This window comes from Fusarium vanettenii, assembly GCF_000151355.1.
Source record: "Fusarium vanettenii 77-13-4 chromosome 12 genomic scaffold NECHAsca_15_chr12_5_0, whole genome shotgun sequence".
In the NCBI taxonomy this organism is placed as follows: domain Eukaryota; kingdom Fungi; phylum Ascomycota; class Sordariomycetes; order Hypocreales; family Nectriaceae; genus Fusarium; species Fusarium vanettenii.
In genome coordinates this window covers 528,223-545,795 of record NW_003315870.1, presented here as the reverse complement: position 1 = coordinate 545,795, position 17,573 = coordinate 528,223, and the positions used below count along the sequence as shown (strand labels likewise).

Here is a 17,573-nt window from a genome sequence, read left to right as displayed (position 1 = left end):
CCATCGACAACTATGATAACTTGCGAGAATAGGTTACACATGCTGGCCGTGACTCTCGCAAGCTCGTCCACATCTGCTGGCTTGTTGAGGCCGCGGGCTGGATGAAGTTCCTGATAATGCTCTTGCAGGAGCTCAAATGAATCATCTCTTTGAATGGCAAGCTGCGAAGCCAAAGCCCCGATGATGTTGACTGACTTCAAAGTCGCATCTTGCTTGTAATCGCAGAAGAAGAAGGCCACAGCGACATCAGACTCGACACCGCTCCTGACGATGGCTTCCTGAATCATAGCACCAGCCAAGACGGTCTTACCACCGCCAGCAGTTCCATTAAGCCAAAGTCTTGAGCCGGGTGACTGAAGCCATTCTGTAAAGGCAAAGGATTGAGTGAACCACTCCCCAGTGGCTGGTTGTCGTAGCTTGAGACTTTGGTCCAAGTTGGCTTGGGGGTTGAGCTTTGGTGGCATGAAAAAGTCCAAGACAAGTTGCTTTCTCGGGTCCATAATGATAGCCGTCCGAACTTCAATCTTCTCAAGACTTGCTGCCATCTTGGAGAGTGTTTCGCCCTGCTCTCTCTGTTTCATGAGGCATAGCTGTAAGTTGCGCATGGTGTCGGCCGAAGTTGCGAGGGTGATGCTGTCCTTGCAGCGAGAGAGCTGCTGCAACAAGTCCCGCGTGTCCGAGGCTGAGAAAGGCCATTTGAGTTGTCTGGAGACGCCTTCCCATCGAGAGCGGCTGTTGAAGCTGTTTAGAGCCTTGATGACTTGGCGTTCAATTTTGTCGAATATTTTCCGGCACTCGATGAGATGGTCAACCTGAAAGGCGGGCTCAAAAGTCTGTCCCTCGGCTTCCAGTTCATCAGCGAGTGCCTCGAGGTTGCGAAGGATACCCGAGAAGCTGTTGATCTCTGTGGCAAGAGCTTGGATTTCTTTCTTGGCGCCGGTTGCGGTGCGTCCAAACTTGTATGTGTGGCGGAAGAGGGTGTCGGCAAGACTGATGAGGCCAGCGATGCTCGCTGCCATAGACAGCGGATCAGCCATTTTTATGTACACCGACCATATAGGCTAGGCGAGGTTTTATGGTATGGTAAGTTTTGTCTAAGAAAGCAACCTGGACGAAGCGGGGTGCGCTTATGTACCGGCTCAGGATTTGGCTGTCAGCCTGTCGTTTAGCCAGTCTGAGGCTCTTAGAGGCGAAGCCAGGCTGTGCTGGGCCGCCTGGGTGCGCCTTTTTATCATGGGCGGTTAGCACAGCCAGTGACAGACTGCATGAACCCCTCATGCACAGGGCAATGAAAAAAAGACTGGCTCAACGAGGAAATAAGTATACCTTGCTCTAAGGATAGTATTAAAGACGTAGAGAGAATATGAAGAGGCGGTTAGAACATTTTGTCATCTTGTAATGTATTTTAGGACTTGGTAGTGTATTTTGTATAAATCTACCCATTAACACAGTCATAGGCTTTAAGAAGTGGGCTATGTTCTATCGTTTCTCTTAAAGCGGTTGCCCCCAAATGGACGTCGAATTGTTTGAGGCAATGTGGCTTGGTTACGGTTGCATTAGTGGCTGTGTCCCCTGCTTCTTTTGCCTTGCTGAAGAGATTGGATGAGATGGGTTGAAAAGTAATCGGGCATTGGCAACTGATTGGGACTTTGGTTGAATTACGAGTATATGTCGGGCAATATAAAGAACACTAATGGCCCTTTAAACCTTGTTAAAATATTACTCAAGTTCCTTAACACTTGAGAGGGTACACGGTCATGTGACTGCCAATCACTCCTCCAGGTGGTGTAATGTATTTCAACCTCGATCAATGACACGACGCCATTAGTGTTAGTAAGCATGGAAGTCAGACACCTCACACCGACCAACCTTCAGCAACTTCGCTTGTCTACTACTTGCCTATACCTGCCATGTTGTTCGCATTCCCTATATGGTGCTACTTATTAGCACTAGGCCCTCTCTTTGTTGCAGGAGACTCTAGCTTAGACAACTCCTTTCGCAAGCACTGTCTCTCCTATAAACCCCACAGACTGATATTCAACTCCACCTTGACGCGCCTGGAGTACATCACCAATGGCACCAAGCTTGTCCTCGATGACACTGTAGAGTCTTGCAACCGGCCTTCTCAGCAAGTCTCGGCTGATATCTGCCGCATTGCTCTCCAGATCCCGACTTCAGAGCGGTCCAGCATAAGCTTTGAGCTATGGCTTCCGCAGAAGTGGGAAGGTGCTAGATATCTCGCAACTGGGAATGGGGGTGTTGATGGATGTGAGTGTTCCAGCAAAATTGAGAGATGTTGCTGATGGAATTGCCAGGTATCAAGTACGAGGACCTGGCCTATGGAACAGCTCACGGGTTTGCTACTATGGGCACGAACAACGGCCATAACGGCACTACGGGTGAAACCTTTTTCAATAACCCCGATATTATCGAGGACTTTTCGTATCGAGCGTAGGTTTGCTTAACTGTATCTATAGATATTAGACACTGACCCTCGGCCAGCCTTCACACAGGCACCACAACGGCGAAGAAGATCATCAAGAACTTTTACAGCAAAGAGGCCAGTCGTTCATATTACATCGGATGCTCGCTAGGTGGTCGCATGGGTATCAAAGCAGCTGAAGCCTTCCCAAATGACTACGACGGCATTGTTGCTGGGGCCCCAGCTGTCGATTTCAACAATCTTCAGGGTCAGAGAGCCATGTTCTATCCCATCACTGGTCCTATAGGTTCACCTGGTTTCATCGATGCGGAGACCTGGAAAGGATTAATACACGACGAAATTCTCAGACAATGCGATCATCTCGATGATGTTGAAGACGGCATCATTGAGATCCCTAACAAATGCTTCTTCAACCCTTGGGCTATCTTATGTCGGCGAGACGAATCAACTAATTGCCTCACCTTCGCACAGGTCAAACAAGTTCAAGAGATCTACGCACCGTACACTTACCCCGATGGACAGCTCATCTTTCCTCGGATGAACCCAGGGAACGAACAGCAAGCTGTTTCGAAACTTCTCGCTGGCAAACCGTTCAGTTATTCCGAAGACTGGTTTCGATATGTCGTTCTCAACGACCCAGACTGGGATGCCATCACTTACGACAGAGACCTCGTGCGTCGAGCCGACGAACTGAATCCCTTTGGCATCCGGACATATCCGAAAACTCTTCCTGCTTTCAAAGAGCGTGGCGGAAAGATCCTCAGCTACCACGGTGGTCAAGATAACCAAATCACCCAATTCAACACGGAGCGCTTCTGGGATCACATGGAAAGCGCCGACCCAGACCTACACGATCACTTCCGGTTCTTCCGTGTCTCTGGCATGTTTCACTGTAACACTGGCCCCGGAGCTTGGGCTATTGGTCAAGGTGGTGGTACCCCAGCTGCTGGCATTCCATTTGATCCACAACACAACGTCTTGGCTGCGATAGTTGCTTGGGTTGAAGAGGGACGAGCACCTGAGACACTGACAGGGACAAAGTTTGTTGATGACAATTACACGAGGGGCATTGACTTTCAGCGAGATCATTGTTCATACCCTAGGGAACAAACTTACATCGGGGGCGATCACAGGCAACCATCCAGCTGGAAATGCAAGTCATGAGAGCTTGTGGATAAATATTTGATAGTATCTTTGCGGTTCGCCTAGAACTATGTCTCCTTTCGTAATTGACTACTTGTTCAGCCGAGGAGCCCTTTCGGGATCTCTCCAGAACAAGCACGCCTCCTTTCGAATCGAATCCTCCTCAACCTTTGTGTTCTGAGGCTGCACAACCAGTTGCTTCGGCGACTCATCTTCGCCCTGATACGAGGGCCACTTCGGGCTACCGGGGTATCTATGACGGTTTGGATCTCCTGATGCAACAAAGCTGGCCAGGTAGGCGTGGTAAATGTGACTGATTTCAGGGAACTCTGCAGTGGGCTCGTTCCAGGTATACGCCGTGTCAGACGTATGCGGGATTCCTTGCCAATCAGGGACCTTGTTCCTGGTGTTGAAGCGAACCTTCCAGGTAGGCACGCCAGCTGTGGATGTTCGATACGTGGTTTCTTGGCCAGGGCAGATGTAGGCGTAGTCACTCCAAGCAGCGGAAATACGGTTGTATTGGGTGCTGTTTGGTGAGTTTGCGAATGGTGAGGTTGAGTCTGTTGCCGGATCGGGGTATAGAGAAGCGATGCTGGCCAAGTCCTCCTCTGTGAGAGCTGGCGAGATATTGTGTAGATAATCCAAAAACTCGTCGTTGGTCTCCAAGTCTCCAGGTGTGTAAAACTTTCCCTCGTCAGTGGTAGTCGACGAAATAGTTGGGACATGGAAGAAGGTGCCGTCATAACCCGATTGTGAACCAGGTTTCTCGAACAACGGCCCTCCGTGGACAGGCTGCCATGGCCAAGTCAAAACTGGATCATAGTCGTTGTAGATCTTTGTGCTGATGTTTCGAATGTCGTTGATGTCTGCCTTTCGAAGACATCGAAGAGTGGCCTTGTTCGTCCTGGCCTTGTCGCATCCGAGGAAAGACAGATACTCAGCGTATTGACGCTTGTAGAGGGGATAGCTCGCGTTGGGGAACGCCCTCGAAGTGACAGATCCCGATTGGTGAATTGCCCGTGCAAACAGAGGCTTCGAGTCTTTTCCATAGTTATGAAAGTAGTGGATTCCGACAGAGTGACCACCGGCAGATCGACCACCAATAGTGACAGCCTTGCGATCACCACCAAAAGAACCAATGTGCTTCTGCACAAACTGTAGGAAGTAATTTTGATCTCGGATTCCAAGGTTCAGCAGACCTTCATCCTCGAAAAGCTCAGAGGGCAGGAATCCGAGAGAGTTGAGACGGTAGTGAAAGTTGACGACCACAATGGGTTCTTTGGATGAAGCGACAAATGCCGCGGCATCGAAACTTGCCCAACTGCCGACGCAGAATGAACCTCCGTGGATCCAGACCAAAACAGGGAGTTTCTTGCTCAAGGGCACGCCCTTTGTTCGAAAGACGTTAAAGCTGAGGCAGTCTTCATCTTGAGTGTCAAGGGGAGTCCGGGAAGAGGCATCTTGAATACACGCCTTGCCGTATGTATCGGCGGTCTTGATTCCCCTAAACTTGGCGGGTGCGTCTACCGGCGAGAATCGTTTGTTGCCAGTGGGCGGTGACGCATAATTAATTCCGAGCCAGGCGTCGACGGGTGCTGGGAGGTCTTGTTTGGAGTAGGTGCTGTTGATGACCGTGCCTGAGAAAGTGCCGTATCCATCAAGCTTGACAGGATTATAGTGCTTCGCAGTAGCCTGCGAAGGCCCAAGCCCAAAAGCCAGCAACGCGCTAATATTCGTCAAAACCTTCATCTTGCCTGTCCCAACCGTCACGAACGAGTCAGCCAAGCAGCTTAATAAGAAGATAGTCCCAACTATATACCTCAGTCCTCATTTAAGTATCCAATTGCGCCAGCACAGCCAGTCAAGGCAGACCCCCGCTACTAGCGATCGGCAAACCGCCGACTCGCTTCTCTTTGAGGGAATTCCTCGGGGCCGACGTCCAAACTTGGTCCGAAGGCAAGGATCTGCATATTATTTGCACGAACTTGTGGGGAATTGTATCATCGCCAAGACCGCTACATTGATAGAAGAGTTACCATGCCTCGGCGTCGGAACTAGATGTATGTCCGGTGGTGAAGTGCCGATTGTCGGATGCTTTTTTACCTTCCTTTTTCGTGCTAATCTTGAGTGATAAAGGTGTTATAGTTTATGCATATCAGGTGTATCGATGCATGGGTTGCGTAATCAGTCGAATGATGGTATGATAAACTATCAATAAATAACTCCTATCGCAGCACAACGCTTAACCCTAACCTATCATCCTATGCTTTATAGGCAGGATAGTCCGTATATCCAATGGTAGAATCTTCAAACGGCCCATAGAAACGCGACCGGTCATAAGGCGCAAGAGGCCAGCCGTTTCGCAACCTCTCCACCAGATCAGGATTACTGATGAAATAGCGGCCGTACAGCAGGCCGTCATATTTGCCACTCTCAAGCACGCCCCAGGAGTTTTCATCATCAAATCCACCAGCAGAGAAGAAAGGCGTGTCACCAAATATGGACCTGAAGAGAGACAGGTCAACGGTTGGCAGACCCCAAGAGTTCAAGAACTCCTGCTTCTCTGCCTCGGAGAAGATTTGTTCATATCGAGGCTCGACAAAGCTGACGTAGGACAAGTTGGGAAGTCGTGCCTTCAGCTCTCGACAGAGGTGACCCCAGGTCTCGACTCGTTGTTCACTGCGGGCCTGGTTAAACAGACCGAATGGAGTCAATCGGATAGCCAAGTTCTCTTGGCCAACCGTCTTAGCCAACTCTTCCATAAGCTCCAGGGGAAACTTGCATCGCTTCTCAGCTGTGCCTCCGTAGTCGTCGGTTCGTTTGTTAATGTTTGTGCTCAAGAACTGTTCTGGCAGATATCCGTTTCCAGCGTGGAGTTCAACACCATCAAAGCCAATATCCATAGCTGTCTTGGCAGCCTTACGGTAGTCATCGATGGTTTTCTTGATATGATCGACAGTAAGTTCAATCGGCGGGTGGTCTGCCAACTTGACAGGTGTCGTACTGTGAGGGGCAGGGTAGGAGAAGGTCTCGTTGGGATCATCCCAAGTGACGGCAGACGGGGCAACGATAGGGGTACCCGTCAGTTGAGGGATGTTGGCACGCCCTGAGTGCCAGAGTTGGGCGTAGATAAATCCTCCCTTGGCATGGACAGCATCGACGATCTTCTTCCAGCCCTCGGCTTGTTCGGAGAGAAAGATGCCAGGTACACCCGGCATGCCATTGCCCTGTTGTTGTCAGCCTCTTGTCTTCCCAACGTCAGAGCTCAATGTTACCTCTAGCGAAGGTGGCAAGCCTTCTGAGATAATAAGACCGCGGTCTGTTGTCCTCTGAGTATAGTATTCCAGCATCAAGTCATTGGGTACCCAGACTCGGTTGGGGTTTTCCGGTGTCGAATTGGCGTTCAATGGAGTACCCCGATTCCTTGTAAGAGGCGCGAGGATAACTCGATGCTTAAGTCGGATCTTGCCATTGGCAATGTCCAGAGGCTGGAACAGCTTAGAAGCTGGGCCAACGTCGAGAGCGTCTCCCATGGTGAACAAGCTGTTTATGAGTGGGGGAAATGGTCGGTCGCTGACAAGGGGTTCAAGGTAACAGATCCAAGCAGTTAAAGAACTTCTAAAAAGGAAAATGCCTATGGGAATCAGTTCATATTTCTTAAAACTGGGAACAGTAAGAGCTTATCGCATACCAAGAAGCCACCCCTGATATCACATGCAGTACGTGCCAAATCTCATCTCACCACCCTTGAACAACGACGACCAAGACCACCTTTAAGTAGCATTTCCCATCACATGAAACTCCATCCTGCGGTCATTGTTTCGTTTCCCACCCGGCTCCACCGGACCAAAACGTCGATCCCTTCTCAGGGTGGTATGGAATCCGCACTTAAAGAGACCCTCACCAAACGCTAGTCTAGGATCCAGATGTAACCCCAGCGACCACCAATTTTCTCCTGTTGATCCTGTGGTTCCTAAAGGCTGCAAGTGAATGCTTTTGGAAGTTCCCAAGTCTTCGGATCCAGGGACATTGCATCAGGGGTAGAGTCCGATGAAGCGTGCCAATGCGGATGGACCTTGGCGAGTTTCTACGCCATTCGGCTATTCGTCCCGATAAACTGGGGATACTACCAACAGGCTAACTCCCTGTAGATAGAGAGTCTAACAAGATGATGGAGCTTTTGATCTGCAAATCAAATCCACATTTATGCCGAGGACTTGTGAAACTACGTCTGCACCCCGAGGCTGCATGAAATTAGCCTGCGAGCTGAAGAAAGTCTTTACGGATGATCAGGAAGGCGGCTGAACAAAAAAACTGGGCTCTTCCTCGGTATCAAGACCCAGCATTTCCCGCTCTCAAATTCTCTGTGGTTCATCTTTATATCCTTCCTTCACTCTTTGAAAGCGGTCTTTTAGGGCCTGCTATTGTTCAATATGAGTTTCCCAGGTGCAGGGCCTCCGCCTGAGGGAGTGGTGCCGAATCTCGAGCACCCCCAGGATGTGCTCAAGTCGTGCAATTACGTCACTCAGGCTCTGACCCTCGTATTTGTTTCTGCTTTTGTTGCAACTCGATTCTACGCAAAATCCAAGGTGATGGGAGGAGGCACGACTCGTGATGATTGTGAGTGATCAAAGTGTCATTGTCACAGCTGAGGGCTGACAGCATGTAGGGTTCACGTATTCTTCTTATGTATGACCCCGAAACTGTTTATTGGCTTGGCTGTCTCGGACTTACCGGATGTTAGGTACTGATGGTCGGGTATTGTATCACAGCTTGTGTTGGTGAGTACACGTTGTCCCGATGCTTTGGTGAGATGCTTACACTACACCAGCTGGAACATACGGCGGAGGGCTGAATCAATGGGAAGTACGAAAGGAACATGCGCCAATATTCTTTCGGGTGAGTCGGTATTCCTGTGTTCCATTATTCTTCTAACAATCATCATGACAGTCCGGATACGCCGCCACCATCTTCTACGCCCCCATGGCTTTGACGGTCAAACTCGCTCTCCTCTCCATCATCATCCGAGTCTTTGGATCAGTCCATAAGAAAACAATGATCGGCATCTACGTCTTCATCGGTATGCTAGTAGCATACTACGTGTCGGGCCTTTTCATCAAGATATTCATCTGCTGGCCGATCAGCGCATACTGGAAAGGAGAGACGGACAAATGTCTAAACCAGAGTGCCATCATCACGGCTGATGCCATCATTAGCTTCATCAGTGACTTGGCCATTTTGCTGTTGCCTACACCTCTTACTTGGTCTCTGCATTTGTCGAGACGAAAGAGGCTTCGAGTCATTGGCATTCTTTGTGCTGGTGGTGTGGCAACCGCGTTTAGCATCTACCGTCTGGCAATGATCCTTCACGAGGGCAAGTCACCAAACCAGACCATTGTCTTTACAAAAGTCATCTTATCTGGGTAAGTGCCGCCGTCATCAACTCCAAGTCACGAAGTTGACATGTACAGAAATGCGGAAGCCGGGATTGGACTTATTTGCGCATGCCTCCCCTCCATCAGTGCTCTCCTAGTTCGGCGTCAAGGTTATCCGTACTACGGCAACCAAAGCCACTCAACCCATAACGAGTTTTCACGAGGAGAGATTATGATGACCCGATCTTTCCACGTCGAGACGGGCAAGATTGCCAAGGGGCCGCAACCTGATGTGTACGACCTTGGTCACGATGAGGCAGGATTGGTTGCCGCAGGGCAGGCCAATCCAAAGAGTAATCTTTCTAGCCGGAGGAGGTCTGGGTCTACAAGTTGATCGCTTGTTGGGTGCATTAGCTTTAGCGGTATGATGGTCATGTATGGTATGAAAACTTGGGTATGGTACATTGGTATGGTTGAGGCTGGCTTTCACATCCTCGTCTCTTATTAATCAGTTCTACACATTTAAGGGTGGGGTTTTACGGCTATTAATAATCTTTTAATCGAATTGGTGTGCTTACAATGCCCCTTTGAACATAAAATCCGGGCAGACTCGTCACAAACCCATGGGTCTGAACGAGATTCCAACACCAAGAACATTGTCAGCAAAGTGTCTAAACGATGCGGCTGCAGAGAAACACCCAGTGCTACCTTTGCTACTCCCATTTTTGGGCCCCTGTTGCGCCTGTCTGTTGTCTTCTTTTTAAGATTTTCCGTGCCGTTCTCCCTCAAAGCCTCATTCTATTTTTATCACCACTTTTCAGCTTCTCAAGCACTGTCAGGTCTTGGCAACATCCTTCTTAGCCACATGACCGCTAAGCCAGTCTCATTGGCTGCCCGCGTTTATTATATTACACAGGTGGCAGAGTGACATTCCGTGGCTGGCTTAGAAGCCCAGAAGGAATAAGCGTTGTGTGACAAGTAATGCATGGATTATCGGGTGCATCCTCCTGCAGGGCAAAAGAACGATTCCATTCAAGCAACCAACAGAATGCCCAATTTAATCAGGTGCAGATGGAGTGAGCAGAGGCTATATTATGAACCAACACCCTCATCTGGCATCTTCGCTCTGTTAACACCTGGATCCACGACCCAGATAAACCTTAGTAAAGATGGCCGGCCAACAGCAAAGTCCAGGCTCAGGGCCCGGAGAATACCGGATGTTCAATTTGCAATATGCCCAGACCCTCTCTTTGGGGCCTCAACGTGAGTCTTGATCTTGCCTCCTCTGCCACACCGCTCATGTCTTTAGCCTCTCAACCCAGTGCAATCTTCCAGACTGAGGTCTAACCACTGATTCATAGAAAACATCTTTTCTATATCCATGACAGGACCCCTAATCTCGAATCAAAACATGGGAGAGCTCATAGCTCGCAACCATAAGTTTAAAAAAGGCTTCGAACCCAAGGTTGCGCATAATCATACGCCGTCAGATGAAAAAGAGTCAATTAAGCACTTTGTTGCCGCTCCAGACGGCCTCAGTACTACTGGATCAATATATTCAAGTCTGTATCAAGAGGGCGAATTCCGTCTCCTTGCCATTCTCCCCGGCACCGACGATACCCCAATCCGATGCCGGTTGCACGTTTGCTCCTTGGGCGACAATCACGACACCTATGAAGCGCTCTCTTACTGCTGGAGGGCAGAATCAGAAAGTGATTGGAGTGTTGAGTACCCCACGATCGAATGTAACGGGGTTGAGATGCCTATAGGCGTCAACTTGCATCTCGCTCTGCGTCGAATACGTCGCCCAGGCTCTACGCGCGTGGTATGGGCTGATGCTATTTGCATTGACCAGAGCAATCTCGTCGAGCGAAGTCAACAGGTTGCTGCTATGGGTGACATATTTCGAAACGCCTTTAGGGTTCTCGTTTGGCTTGGTCCAGATGGGGATGACGATCCCCTCAAGTCCACAGCCTCACAGGCACTCGTCAGCGTTTGTTCGATTGTTTCCACATGGGCGACACCAACCGACCGCCCGGTCAATGTTGAAAATGCCCGGTATCGAATCCAGGGACTGGCTCAAGATTTTCACGGCGAGGGACCCTTGTCGCAAGACAGTCCAGTCTGGCTCCAGGCTTTAGCCCTCTACAAGACGCGATGGTTCCAACGTCTGTGGGTAGTCCAAGAAATCGCCTTGGCACAACGAGCTACTGTGATTTGGGGAAAATGCGAAATGTCGTGGCAATGGATCGGTCTCGCTGCCGCAGTAATTCGAACCAACTGGCACCGTATTGTACCCAACCACTCCAACAGAAGCGGCGTGTCAGACAGACAAGTACCCATTGGTGTGATGAACGCGTACTTTATGTACAGGATCTCCCGCTCCCAAGACTATCTCAAGCCTCTTTTGTTTTCTTTCTGCGAGCTACTTACATTGACTCGACAGTTTGGGTGTCAGGAGAAGCGGGACAAGATCTTCGGACTGCTCGGTCTAGCTACTACGGATGGTGTCAACTCACTAATTGCTCCCGACTACACGAACTCTCTAGGGGAAGTTTACCGAAATTTGGCGCGTCTTATGATCAGCTCCAAGAATCCTCTGGCTATCTTATCTCACATTCATCACACCGAGATCTTTGACCACCCTGGACATGATGTTTACGCGTACGATCACGACTATTCACCGCAGGCCGGGTCGGCCAGAGTCACGCCTTTCAAAGATTCATGGATCCCGAGATGGGATGTCAAGGGACCACAGACACTGACGCCTCTGGACGCACATCCGGATTTTGCAGCCGGTTTATCTCAACCAGCTCAGATCCGAGACGGCGTTCAAGGCGACCGACTCACAGTCCGAGGGATTATCATTGATGGTGTGAAACATAAGCTCTGGATGAACACTCAATACTTCAAACAGCAACAATCATTCGCTTGGGAGCAAACGCCAGGTCTTAGGGAAATCCTAGAGCGAGGCGGCCACACACGACACAGTTTGGAGAGGCTGGCTCTGACCCTGACGGCGGGCAAGAGTTGGTACGGTACGCCAATCAAAGATCGTGCTAGCATGCTTTCGGACTTTGCAAACTGTCTCGTCACTGGATAGCTCTAGTCGGCGTTGAAGCCAGACGCTTTTGGATCCAAAGATGACAAGGAAACCAGAAGTGGGAACAACTCTGGAAACCAGGACGATACTGCAGGTCTTTCTCCAGCGGGAGAATTCATCACAATGTCCGAATTAGAAGAGCTGGCTACAGAAGGAAATGGTCCTCTCTTCCTGGATGCAGTAACCACGGCCTGTGTCGGGAGATGTCTCTTCTCGACTGGATCTCACATGGGAGGTGTCGGACCGCTTGACACGCGACCTGGGGATATGGTCTGTATCATCTACGGTGCAGCTGTGCCGTTTGTTATTCGACCATATGAGGATAAACAATGGTATACGCTCGTGGGCGAATGCTATGTTCAGCATCTCATGCATGGGGGAGTAATAGGTGACGAGAGGTACAAGGGGACTTGGATCGAGTTAGTCTAGATTTATGTGGGATCCTATCAAGATTAGAACCAGCGTATCATTAGCGGGATCTTGCATTGGGAAGGGAGTTTAAAATTGAGTTTACCGTTTGTTTGTTGTCCGGGCCTCGTGGATGCGTGGGTCAACAGGCACAAAAAACAGGCGACCATTCAACTCCTTTCAGATGTTTTCCGCAGGTTTCCGACGACGACTAGTACAAAATAGCACATTCTACTTCGTCCTTCAAGTTCCAATCAAAGGGTTTTCATCCCTAGTCTTTCAGCTCGCGAGTTTGAGCGTCATTCCCAGCCCTCTAGGGTATGCGGCAGACGCACTCTCCCGAAGGGACGGCATCACATGGATGTCAGCTTGTTTGATCGCACTTGTCATAGATCATGGGGTCAACTAGGTTAAGGACAAGGATGTTTGAGAAATGGGGTCACAATGCTGGGGTAAATATGTCTCCGCCTGACAGCCGAAGTTGTCAAAGGTCCGACGCGAGAGTGCTTGATGACTCCTCCTGCGGCTTTTTACGCTGGAGAGGCTTACCGAGTTAACTGCCGACCTTCCAATGCCCAGAGTTCGTGGAACAGCCACATTACCACCGTGAGGGGAAATAGAGACATTGTCGGACAACGGCCAAGTAAGATGGGAGAGACAGCGAGAGAGACAGCGGTGACGATGGCTGCAATAAACTTGAAGCCTTTGGCTCCCATGCATACCCCTAGCCTTGATAGCATAAAGATTCAAAAGTGATTCGTAAAACCGAAATTGGCCTGAGACCTGTCACATTGACAATTGTGGGAATAATCGGGAGTGGCTACAACTTTAATAAGCGGTGTTTGGCCTCCGTGATCGCAATTATTCCACAAGTTATGCAACTGGCATAAAACATTAGCCTTGCCCTAATGACTGACCGAAAATGCACGCGCAAAATCTGGGCAATGGACAAAAGGACCGCAATTTCTACAGCGTCCAAACAGAGTTTGGACACACTCACGGACCTGACCCTCCTTGGTGGATTTGTTAGGCCGTGCCTTTGCTATAACGTAATACGGGGACAAGGGCACGAGCTGCCAGATCAACAAGAGAACGGGGGCGCAAGATATCAAGATCTGGGGATGTACTACTTGTCTCTTGGATCTTCAAGATTACGCACTTGTTTATCAGATCTCAGAGGTAATTCAGGGTAACGCTGTTCTCCAGGTTTGACCGGTTCTTTGGGAGCGAAAAGGTGGGGAGTAAAAATGGCGCCGTTGAGGGACCGTTGAAGACACCAAAATGGAACCCCCTGCGAAGTGGCGGCGATCAAGTGGCCACCCGCACAGACTCTCATGCATGTCTTGTTCTGGGCCGAAGCGAGGAGCTTAAGACGGTCAGAGTTTGCAGGTTAACCTGCGAGATGGGAATGATGTGCTCGTGGAAGCATCAATGGAACTCTTGAACTGTTCGAACCCTTCTGCACTTCCAACCGATGTGGCTGCTGCCCATTGACCTGGACGACTTCCCCTTGGAAGGATCTGCTAATTTGCTCCTCTCGCAGGGATTTCCCCAGCCCCCGGTACATCCGGAGCACACCCTTGGTGACACTCGCAAGCCCTGATTGGCTCCCCCGGCCTTTCGACCGAGTCATGATGCCATCTGGGGGACCCACGAAAACCCTCGCCCTTCGCTTCCCCAGCTCGCCAAGACAATAGCATGTCCCCCAGTCTTTTGGCCTCTTACCCGAGGGGAATCAAGCCCTTTTCTCTCTTTTTTTTCTTGCTCTTTCTCTTTCCCCGCCGCGGCATATAATGTTTGGGCCGAACCGAGCAAGGAGCAGCATCTGCCCGTCGTCATCTCGTCGACACTCAACTCCTCTCACACAATGACCTTATCCCGACTCGACGAGGCATGGCATTGTCCTCCGACGTCGCCCTCGACATCACGACGGCAAGCGTGTGCGCCGCCCTCATCATCGCGCGCCTCGCCTACCGCGTGTTGTTCCGCTGCAAGCTACACCCGACCTGCCACCGAACCTGGCGCATCGACGACTTTTACATGACCATCGCCATCCTCCCTCTGATCGGTCGATCCGCCTGCATCTCGTTCTCCTTCATACTAAATCACGACCACACATACGAGCCCGCCACCGAGGCAGAGGCCCTTGCTCAGGGCGTCAGCGTCGACCAGCTCAACCACGACAGAATACTGTCGCACAAACTCTTGATACCCGGTCGGATATGTTATGCGTTGTTGTATGTTGGATGGTCTGCATGAACTACGAGGCTGTGCTGACTTGCAGTAGTTTGTGGTGTCTTAAGCTTGGCCTGCTTGCATTTTATACGCGCTTTGTTGGAGTCTTTCGATGGGGAAAGGCTGTCGCGAATACCCTCTGGGCGTTTATTGCCCTGACGTTTATTGCTGTGTTGATCACCACTTTGACGGAATGTCACCCACTATCATTGTATGCCATTCCATGACTCTTGTTGCTGAGACTCAACTGACAAGCATAGAATGTGGAAGCTTCACTCTGAAGATACCAGTATGACCATCGAACCACCATATCTTAACTTCAACTGACCTCGCAGAAATAAAATGCCAACGCGCCCTCGTAAATCTCATCCTCATGGCCGTCTGCAACATCATATCCGACGTCGCATTAATCATCCTCCCCTTTCCGATCCTCCAACACCTCCGTCTCGATCTCAAAGCCAAACTCCAACTGGGCTTCCTATTCAGCGTGGGCGCCGTTGTCGTCGCCATCACCATCCTCCGCCTCCCTCTTATCCTAAACGAATCCGTATCTCAACAATCACGCTCCAAGGTTAGACATTCTACCCTCCGCTATCGGACCTCCTTCTGACCGTAACAGTGGGCTTCCATCGAGATATTATGCGCGTGTGTCGTGGCAAACACGCCATTCTTCTACGCTCTCCTAAAAGACCTTCAACGACAACACGACGACCGAACAGCGGGAACAGCGAGCATCGCGAATAGGGGAGATTTCTATCTACAGAGTCTACCGTCGTCTTCATTACCTCGGAATCCATCACAGTCTTCAAAGCCGTCTATGAGGATGTGGGAACAAGTCTAGGGGGAAAAAAATAGCTATATGAAAATCTAATTCAACGCGTTAATGACACCATATGCACAGCTGTCCCACTTGTCCATCTTGCGGTCTCGAAATGTCAGGTCATTTTTGTAACGCCACAGGGTGAACCGAGCTCGTACGACAGCGGAGGAGTTGGATGATCGACATGCAGGATCTGGGATGGACATGATGCGGTGGAGATGATGTCCGTCCGGCCGAGAAGACATGGGCAGTTTGAAGCCCGTGACGCATCTGATAAACAACCGAGTTACATGTTATTCGCCGAGTTGCTAGCCCAAGCAGCTCCCACAGAAACTAACCCCGGATTAACAGTCAAGACCCCCAAAGCCGCCGTCCCAACACCGGCGACGACGCCAAACAATCCCATGGCCTGCTTCTGCGATTGCTTCCTCACTCTCTGGCTCTCCATCTGAGCCTCTGCCGCCCGCTGTCTTCTAAGTGCCGCTTCTTGCTCCTCCTGCTGCTGTCGCTTCATCTCTTCTTGTTCTTGGAGGAGTGCTCTCATCCTTGATTCGAGTTGTCTTTGTTTCTCTTCTGCTTCTTTGGCTTTCTGCTGTTCTTCCCAGACTCGTTTCTTTTCCTCCAAGATCCGCGTCTTTTCCTCTAGAATTCGTTTCTTCTCCGCTATTTCGCGCTTCTTCTCTTCTATTTCTTTGTCTCTGCGCTCTTGCTCTGCCCGTTGCTTCTTCTGCTCATCTTCTTCCTTTCTCTTGCGTTCCTCCTCCATTCGTCGCTGTTCCTCTTGGGCGCGCTTAAGCATTTCTTCGTACTCGGCCGTCTTTTCTTCGAGAAGGGTCTCGAGCGATATCTTGAGTGACGCCTGGGCTTCATTGGCGTCTTTAAGTTGCTTCTCCATCGCCTGCCTCTGTGTCGCAAATTCATGAGCTAGCCTTTCGTTGGACTGCTTGGTCATGTCCTCTTGCATTTCGCGCAGCTCCTTTATCTCCTCTTGTAATTGTGCTTTCGCAACTGCGATTTCTCGCTGCACCTCTTGACCAGCTGCCGTCTGATCGAGATCCTTGTCTTCGTTGACCATCTCTTGTTGGATCTTGAGCACCGCTTCACCCGCCTTGTCGTGTACCTCGATGATCTTGCTGACGATGTTCTGGGCAGACTGTTCATTGCCCAACCACCGAGCCACTTGACTGCCGCTCTTGTACATGGTGCCCCAGAACTCAGCTCTGCTAACGAGCTCCTGTTCCCGCTGATCTGCCACATCTTTCGAGCCTTCGTCAAGTGTGTCCCACATGGAAGTCGCCAAGATGACATGCCCAAAAGCCTCGTCACCACAGAGCTGCTGAAACATCTTGAGATTCTTCATTGACGATCCACGAACCCGATTATCGGTGATGCGATGGAGATAGACGATTCCAGCAAGTTTAACATCTTTTCTGTAGATCTGCGACAGGAAAAAGGCCACGTCCTTGAGCACCTCGGTGTCGGTACGAGTGGTGTCGTCAAAGCCAGGCGTGTCGACGAGATAGACGCAGCGATTGGGGCTCTGCTGATAAGGAAAAACGCCGACAGCTGTTGTGTGCGAGATGAGGCTGTGGCCAACCTTGACGTCTTGGCCAGTGACTTTGCCGATGAACGTGCTCTTCCCAGCGCCCGTCACGCCCATTACTGCAATGACCACGTCGTTGGGGCTGAATTGCCAGTAAGCACCTTGAAGTCATTATTTCTTTGTTCACGTACCTCAACGAGAATGACTCTGGCGGTGTCAACTCCATCATGTCAAAAACGATGGTTACAACAATATCCTAGACTCAACATGCCGTCTCTTTAAGCTCTGGACCCACGGACATAAATACATTTCCCGGGCGTTCCACGCTGGTCACAAGCCGTGGCTGATGCAACGTCCAAATAGTCTATCGATTGCCACCCAGCTCGCGATATCTCGAACGAATCATGTCCAGCCACTAATGCAACCCCTGTATCTGTGCTCGCTACCGCGTCCCCATGATTGGCGATTTATCCGTTGTCTCTCTTTCAGCTGGTGGTCGAGAC

The 17,573-nt window shown here is 50.4% G+C and overlaps 7 protein-coding genes across 7 annotated transcripts; 4 read left to right on the top strand and 3 right to left on the bottom strand.

Annotated features, from left to right (window-relative positions):
* Positions 1-1,910: 1,910 nt before the first annotated feature.
* Positions 1,911-3,607, top strand: NECHADRAFT_87768 (uncharacterized protein; the record flags this gene model as incomplete). Its single annotated transcript, XM_003047408.1, has 3 exons — positions 1,911-2,268; positions 2,316-2,451; positions 2,503-3,607. The coding sequence occupies 3 exons, from the start codon at positions 1,911-1,913 to the stop codon at positions 3,605-3,607; spliced, it is 1,599 nt and encodes a 532-aa protein (XP_003047454.1).
* A 69-nt stretch (positions 3,608-3,676) lies between these two features.
* NECHADRAFT_87767 (uncharacterized protein) lies at positions 3,677-5,335 on the bottom strand (the record flags this gene model as incomplete). The annotated part of the gene is made up of 1 exon (XM_003047236.1): positions 3,677-5,335. One exon carries the CDS (start codon positions 5,333-5,335, stop codon positions 3,677-3,679), a length of 1,659 nt encoding a protein of 552 aa, XP_003047282.1.
* Positions 5,336-5,847: 512 nt separating this feature from the next.
* On the bottom strand, positions 5,848-7,119 carry NECHADRAFT_54303 (uncharacterized protein; the record flags this gene model as incomplete). The annotated part of the gene is made up of 2 exons (XM_003047235.1): positions 5,848-6,813; positions 6,862-7,119. The coding sequence occupies 2 exons, from the start codon at positions 7,117-7,119 to the stop codon at positions 5,848-5,850; spliced, it is 1,224 nt and encodes a 407-aa protein (XP_003047281.1).
* Positions 7,120-8,019: 900 nt separating this feature from the next.
* NECHADRAFT_53867 (uncharacterized protein) lies at positions 8,020-9,355 on the top strand (the record flags this gene model as incomplete). Its single annotated transcript, XM_003047407.1, has 4 exons — positions 8,020-8,175; positions 8,331-8,363; positions 8,537-9,009; positions 9,058-9,355. The coding sequence occupies 4 exons, from the start codon at positions 8,020-8,022 to the stop codon at positions 9,353-9,355; spliced, it is 960 nt and encodes a 319-aa protein (XP_003047453.1).
* A 775-nt stretch (positions 9,356-10,130) lies between these two features.
* Positions 10,131-12,493, top strand: NECHADRAFT_87764 (uncharacterized protein; the record flags this gene model as incomplete). The annotated part of the gene is made up of 3 exons (XM_003047406.1): positions 10,131-10,224; positions 10,350-11,999; positions 12,105-12,493. 3 exons carry the CDS (start codon positions 10,131-10,133, stop codon positions 12,491-12,493), a joined length of 2,133 nt encoding a protein of 710 aa, XP_003047452.1.
* A 1,872-nt stretch (positions 12,494-14,365) lies between these two features.
* On the top strand, positions 14,366-15,488 carry NECHADRAFT_26993 (uncharacterized protein; the record flags this gene model as incomplete). Its single annotated transcript, XM_003047405.1, has 5 exons — positions 14,366-14,709; positions 14,760-14,918; positions 14,968-14,996; positions 15,043-15,278; positions 15,327-15,488. Coding segments are annotated over 5 exons (930 nt in total), but the record flags the coding sequence as incomplete, so codon positions are not given.
* A 325-nt stretch (positions 15,489-15,813) lies between these two features.
* On the bottom strand, positions 15,814-17,220 carry NECHADRAFT_54135 (uncharacterized protein; the record flags this gene model as incomplete). Its single annotated transcript, XM_003047234.1, has 2 exons — positions 15,814-16,095; positions 16,135-17,220. Coding segments are annotated over 2 exons (1,368 nt in total), but the record flags the coding sequence as incomplete, so codon positions are not given.
* Positions 17,221-17,573: the final 353 nt, after the last annotated feature.